The following is a 6,868-nucleotide window of genomic DNA, read 5'->3' as shown; positions in this document are numbered from 1 at the left end:
GTCTTTTACAATATAAGAAATCTCTAAAATTGTATTATGAAGGTATGAAACACATTGGTACTAAATATTCAACTAGTAAAATAACTTTAGATGTAAACCACGTCTTTCTTTCATAATTTCAAATTTTCCAGTAATTTTGAGGGTAGAAGGCATTATAGAAACCCCAAAAATTTTGATTTACCTTGTCACTTCCTCCAATGTGCACTCTTAAAAGGAAAATACTTTCATAATTACCTCATTGAAGAATATTTCATTAAAAACCATTAGTTTCAATTATGGAATGTCATAATGCTTCAACAAAAAACACATTGTTGGTGGAAATTTTTTATTTATCCTTTAAACAGGAGAACAGCTTCTTAAATGCTTGATGGGTATAACATCTGAAAAGGCAAAAAAATATCATGATAGATGTCATATGAAAACAATTTATGACAAAAGGAACCAGATTCCATGTTATTATTACTTACAATCCTAATTCGATGTCCCATTGCCTTAGCTGGGAGATTGGTACGGAACTTGGCTCTGACACCGCCACTGCAGCCATGTGGTCGTGTGACTTTTCCCCAAATAGCACGGATATTGCTTTTCCTGTTTCCTCCGGGAACCCTCGTCTTTGTTTTTGCCTATGAGGAAATAAACATAGCTTTAGAATTTCAGACAAAGCCTTTAAAAACGTTTCCATAAAACACATAAACATGCATTAACATAGCTACAATACTACCAACAACTGAGATAATTTTAACATTGAAACCTACGACAAATCCTATGCAATAAATGTATCAACTTAATACTGACAAAATTTCCCACATTCTTGATAAATCAATGAAAACTTGTAGATGTTGACTCAACCATCTGACGTAAATAATAGCCACCATATTTGTACGGCAAGGTGTCCCACCAGTATCAACCCTAGTTCAACAAATTGGCATGTAAGGTCTTCACCGATTGGCTAACATTGAACGGCTAGATGGCATAACTCCATAATCTTATTATATTCATTTATAAATTAAGCTAATTATAACACAGACTAGACAACTTTAAATCAATTTTTTTCAATTCTTTACAGAAGCTTAGAACTTCACATTTAATATAAATTTCAACTTCCAAAGATACTTTTATATGTGATAACTGATACTCTTGACTCAACAAAATACATCTGCATTTCAATGCCATACATAATTATGTACAAACACAAACAGAATAAATAGACGAAACATAGAGATATAAACACGAACACAATTATCATCAGTGGCATCCAGCTCTTCACATTAGACAATATGTCTCCATCAATATGGAAGATAAATGTACATGCAATTAATTGCTCACTTTGAACGCCTAGCATTAGGAAAGATAAATAATGCATTATTTAACAGAATTTAAACGATTACTAAATTTTATAACAAATTCAAAATTTACAACCGCTTTTCCTCATTTTCCTGCTATCCCACTTTACTCATATACCCTTACGTCTTTACAATCATTACACCCAATAGCCGCAGCTCATCCTCACACATTTATTTATAAAACCCTGCTAAAAAAGCCATGGTAAATACGTAGGGCCATCCATGTTTGCGACCCAACATAAATATTGTTTGGTAAATAAATGTATTGCCTTCCTGGACATTTTTGCCCAAATCAATCATCACCTCATCTCCCATTTCCTGCTACATTAAACTGAAATCATATCATCATTGCAATGCATGGCACTACTTCCAAGCAACAGGAGAAAATATTTGTATACGAAATTAATGGCAACAATTGTTTGCATTTAGCATGAGTTTTTCCTTTTGGGCACTTGCAATGATAATGGCACATTTTTTAAATTCCATTTAGTACATCAATATTTTGATTAATGATTGAAATCCTATTTGAACGGGAGAAAAAATGCTTTCCAAGGTGTAAGACGTGTGGCTTGAATACTGATAAAATAGATTGTTCTTCACCATGTCTTCTGGGCCCATTATTAACATAGCTTAAAACATACGATAAATAACTTATGAAGCTTAAGGGTATCAAATACATTTTTGATGATTTCTAATCAATAGAAATTACTTTAGACAGCCATGAAAGATTAAGAGGAATCCAAAGGAGAGTTTTGAAAGGTGGCATTTTTGGAAAATAGGGAATTAGACAAGGTAGCTTCGGTCTAGGAATTCTGAAATTGAAATGTAGTTATGTTGAAAGGAATCAACATTCCTGACTCGATCAAAATGTGAGCAACTATGTATGTACTATGATTTCAAGTATGCTGAAGATAAAAAAAATATTCTCAAGGGTATGTAGAAGATGGCACTTTGCAGATGGATTGAAGAGTAAAACTTGCAAATGGAAAAGAGATGCAGATTTCTAACAATGACCTAAACAGTAACATGGGAAAACTAAGTTTGGTGAACACCAACTGTCAATGGGGAACTTGCATGAATTTTTTTTACTTCACAGGTGGACAGAAAATTATTTTCTGAATACAACAAAGAAAACCGCATGTTAATCTGAGTTTTCCTTCGCGAGATATTTAATGATAAATATAACGAATTTTAAAGCGCGGGAAAAACTCCCTCACCCCCCAAGCCACTGCCAACGAAGCCTCTATGACGTCAAAGGTGCCTAAACATCACGCGAAGCTATTGTTGTGATTGTTTGTAATAGTTGCCAGCAGTTGTGAGAGCTTCGTTTGTTAGACGTGTTGATTATTTTATATTTAAAGATAAATATCCGACGATAGAGGCTTGGAAGCCCTCATATTTTGCATTATTTATAATATTAATATCTGAGTAAGGGCATAAAATATAAAACTGGAGCAGTTAAACCAAAAATTTTATAATACCTAAATAACATCGTTGTAGGAGTCTGAGCCACGGCCATTGGAAGGGGGATACGTTAATTGTAAGTTGATGTTATCGACGGCATATCATTCATTTAAGTATGTAATTAGAACGATTTTGATGTTTACTAATGTCCGCTTAGCTTTTATATACAATAACTTCATCCGTTTATTCGTAGGTACCGGAGAATTCGTCGTTTAGGACTGTATGTGCTTGTATTATGAGGTGAATTCCAGTCAATGCAACTTTTGCTCGCTGATTGGAGACATCTAGGAACATTTTTGTGCCAAAATAGTGTTATTTTCAACGTGACATCTCCCGTTAAGCTACTACTAATAATCACAGTGCCAGTGGTTGTAATGCACAAAGTTTGACAAGGTTGAAAAATATCGGCCAAGAGTTATCAGTGTTCCATCGTGATTGAACTGTAAAAAGTGCTATTACGCTATCGATGAATGTCTAACAGTAGTGTAAAAATTGTCAGTGGCGTGCTAATCTCTGTTGTTCATCGTAGATATGGCATTTCACGATCACGCTATTGAAATAAAAACTGTGAGTGAAGTTTGTTATTCCATTATTTCAACGAATAGTAGTGAGAAAAGTCACCTGTGTCACTTGTGTGGGCTAATTTAAGGGTTTAAATCAGTGAATAAATAGTTGTTTTCATCATAATGAGTTCTGTTATTGTAAGTTGTACATGATGAATATAAGAATGTGACAGTGACATCCAGTTTTTGATAAGAGTATTTGTCTATTTCCCACTATATTTTTATGGTATATGCTAGTATATTGTTTATGGATTTACCTATATTATTGAAATAGGTTATAGCTTGTGTGTGTGTTGGCAGCGGAACCGATTCGCGATCTCACATGTGGATTGTGTGCAGACTGTTTTGCTGTGAATTCGTCCCGTAGGACGGATAGGACTACCTTCTCCGTTAATTCGGTGTTGCAAAATTCAACAGCACAGCTTACTCTAATGTCAACAGCACAGCTTACGATCGTTATCCTCCAGTATTACAAGTTTCTTTTACAACTCGATTTGCCGCCGACGTATAGCAATAATTTGTCTTAACAAATTCCATGAGGGTCGTGGCATCAATTTTTGGTGTCCTAAAAAAAGGCTGGTGTCCTAACACCCCATGCCACACGCCTTTTAGGCGGCTTGCGGGGTATTATGTAGATATAGATGAATTTCAGGTGTACTATTCGAACGAGTGGCAACGTTATCATCCATTTTTCTTATCACTAAAACCCAAGTAATAATCTAGGCACAATAGCAATAGGAAAACTTGCCTAAGAATAACAGAACAAAATAAAGTGACGATGAGCGGCTAAATACTCCCTCAAAACAAATTTTACACCATGCGCGCAGCGTATTTTCCTACTCCCTACGGTTGTTTAGGCACCTATGACGTCACGCCTGGCCTCGGCAACGCTCGGGTGTCTTCGTGCAGTGGTCGGCTCAGAGAAATTTTTCTCGATTTTAAATGCAATTTTTTTATTTATTTTGATGTTGAATGGAGAAACTGAAGGTATTTTCGCGAGCTTATGTATCCATTTGACTTATTCAAAATAGTTTTTAGGGCAATCTACGACCCATGCAAGTTCCTCATTCCGAGACAAATTTTTGCCAATGAATGTGAAAGTCTGAACTAAGGCGATGGCAATTAAAAAAGTTGCAAAAGCACATCAAGATTTTACCAGCCCACAGACTTTCCCATTATTCAACAAAAATATATTCCCTGATGTCAAAGGACACTACCTATATCTAATATGGAAATTAATATACATTCCTTAACCCTTTCGAGACGGCGGAGTTTTCGTCTTAGCATGACTGCTGTACTGAGCCCCAAGAGACTTCCTTCTCGTGGTACGGAGCATTTTTGGAGGGCATTCGTTAAGAAGGGTCTCGCTGAACCTTTTTCGACCCCTCCACGCTGGGACTTCGCATTATCTCGGACTCCGAGAGTAGTTGTGCTCCCTTCTTTCTGGGTTTACGACCATGCCTTTTGGTTCGCAGTCAACTTATGTATTGCTTATATATATTTAGCAAATGGATAATTGTTGCTTGCACATAAATTGCAGACTTTGAATTGAATTCCTCATTTTTTTCTAAGCTTGTCAAATTGTAATCGAAGTTCTAAGGCCAATATTAACGCATTTAACGCAGCAACATTTTCCATGTTGATTTTTACACATAACTCGAGATACAAGTTAATACTTATCGTAGAATTTTGTTTAAAAATTGTAAACGCTACTCAAAAGACAAATAATTCAATTCTTAGTTTATTTTTTATTGAGAAATGAACAAATATTTATTTCGAAACCTGACTGGATAAACAATTGTATGACCAGAAGAAAGATCTGAGGTTTTCCCAGCGCAAGATGTTGAAGTTTATTCTTTTTTCCCCCAAACCATCATCATCATCATCATCACTGGTCAACAATCCTAGGATTGGTTTGACGCAGCTCTCCACTCAGTTCTCCAATCAGCTAATCGTTTCACACCTACGTATTTCTCCTCTTTCACATCTCTCTTTACTTGTTCCATATATTTTGTCCGGGGTCTTCCTTTTCCATTATTGCCTTCTACTTGTTGCACATGCACAAATTAAACCTATAAAACACATAACACTAGCAACTATGAGGACTTGAAAATAATGAATACCTTTAATAGATAATCCAAATCAAACTACTCAAATAATTTCCAATAATTATTGTTTAAATAAGTATTTGTTTACAATCGTTTAGAATTACTTCCAAACCGTGCATTTAGTATTTTCTTCACAGCAACTAGGATTACTTCTCCGAGTGCTTTGGTTACATAGCTTTACCATGTCAATGATTTCCATATTTCTCTCCATGGGTACGAAGCTACTATGTTGCAAGGTTCATATTTTAGTGGGTAAGTTCAGAGCTTCAATGAAGTTATCATAACTCATCTCCTTCACATTCCTAAATATAAGGAAATCTTCGATGGTCACCCGACATTCCCGTCTAATTTGGGGTGAAATGCCCCAGAAATCTGCGTATGGCATACGCATCCTCGGTAATCGTGTCAAAGAAAGAATGAATTGGCATAAGGAAGCAGGCCAAATTTTGCAGCACACCCGAGGTATTATCCTGAGACAGACATCAGACGTAATGATATATAACGCAATAAAATAATACAGAGTGGAAATATCCAAGGAGTCGAATATTGAAAAAAAAATCCTGACCCCGACGGCATCACCCTTAGGTCTACTGTGAATGCACTCTTTCAGACGGGCGGACGAACGGATCTTAACTTCTCTGTTACTTCTCCAATAAGAAACAAAACGCGCCCTTGATAACATGGCTCAAATAAAACGGAGAACACGCAATGAAGAGGGAAATAATACGTAAGACATACCTTGTAAACATAGACACAACGTTTGCCGACGTAAAACCAACTTTCTGCTTTAGAGTTGCACCCATCCACCTTTAACAAGGCGGTATTTTCATGCTGATTGCGGAGTCCACGCTTGTAACCCGTAAACACAGCCTTCGCGTACAAACGTCCATGACGTTTACGGGGCCTTTTCTTCAGTCTGGGAGTTGTGGGTTTCTCTATGCTTTCCTTCTTTTCTTCGGTAGCTTTCTTCTTATCTGAAGACTTTGTTTTCGTAGCCTTCTTCTCTGTGTCCGCCATTTCGATACCCTGGAAGAATAAGAAGCCGATAAATCCTCTGATATTAGATAATATTAGCAACGATATTTTTGTCTGAGGTACACATGATGAGCATGAAAGGAAAGGGGCCCGAAAGGTTAAGCATCATGAATCCGAATTCATCCGCAAGATCTTGACAATGAACTAATCCTAATTTTACCTAATGCACTACAATCCCCTTTTAATGAATATTTTAACTTCACAAAGATGAAAATAATCTATGAACGTATCTGGATTGCAATAATAGAGCCACATGCAAACTTACCGGAAACAGGTCAACAACGTTGAAGGCAGCCCGGAAGTCGGCAGTGAAATAAACGACTGTAGAAAACCGTTATTTAAAACAATGGCTAAT

The 6,868-nt window shown here is 36.4% G+C and overlaps 1 protein-coding gene across 2 annotated transcripts; it reads right to left on the bottom strand.

The window, feature by feature from the left end:
• Window positions 1-308: 308 nt before the first annotated feature.
• LOC124160768 (60S ribosomal protein L35a) lies at window positions 309-6,868 on the bottom strand. Of its 2 annotated transcripts, none has more exons than XM_046536791.1 (4): window positions 6,779-6,868; window positions 6,217-6,504; window positions 468-623; window positions 309-380 (listed from the first exon to the last, which is right to left on the bottom strand). In XM_046536791.1, the coding sequence occupies exons 2-4, from the start codon at window positions 6,493-6,495 to the stop codon at window positions 357-359; spliced, it is 459 nt and encodes a 152-aa protein (XP_046392747.1). In that variant the 5' UTR covers window positions 6,496-6,504; window positions 6,779-6,868; the 3' UTR covers window positions 309-356. The 2 variants fall into 2 exon arrangements, with proteins under 2 accessions (XP_046392747.1, XP_046392748.1); XM_046536792.1 differs by having other exon boundaries at window positions 6,674-6,786.

Source organism: Ischnura elegans, chromosome 6, assembly GCF_921293095.1.
Source record: "Ischnura elegans chromosome 6, ioIscEleg1.1, whole genome shotgun sequence".
NCBI classification, from domain to species: Eukaryota; Metazoa; Arthropoda; class Insecta; order Odonata; family Coenagrionidae; genus Ischnura; species Ischnura elegans.
The sequence above is the reverse complement of the archived record's forward strand: the minus strand, read 5'-3'. Positions and strand labels throughout refer to the sequence as shown.

Excerpts from the sequence above, each read along its gene's own strand:
- LOC124160768 (XM_046536791.1), bottom strand. The coding sequence starts at position 6,495 with ATGGCGGACACAGAGAAGAAGGCTACGAAAACAAAGTCTTCAGATAAG. Across the intron at positions 624-6,216 it reads GTTGTGTCTATGTTTACAAG|GCAAAAACAAAGACGAGGGT; the intron begins GTATGTCTTACG and ends ATTTCCTCATAG. Across the intron at positions 381-467 it reads TGGGACATCGAATTAGGATT|ATGTTATACCCATCAAGCAT; the intron begins GTAAGTAATAAT and ends TTGCCTTTTCAG.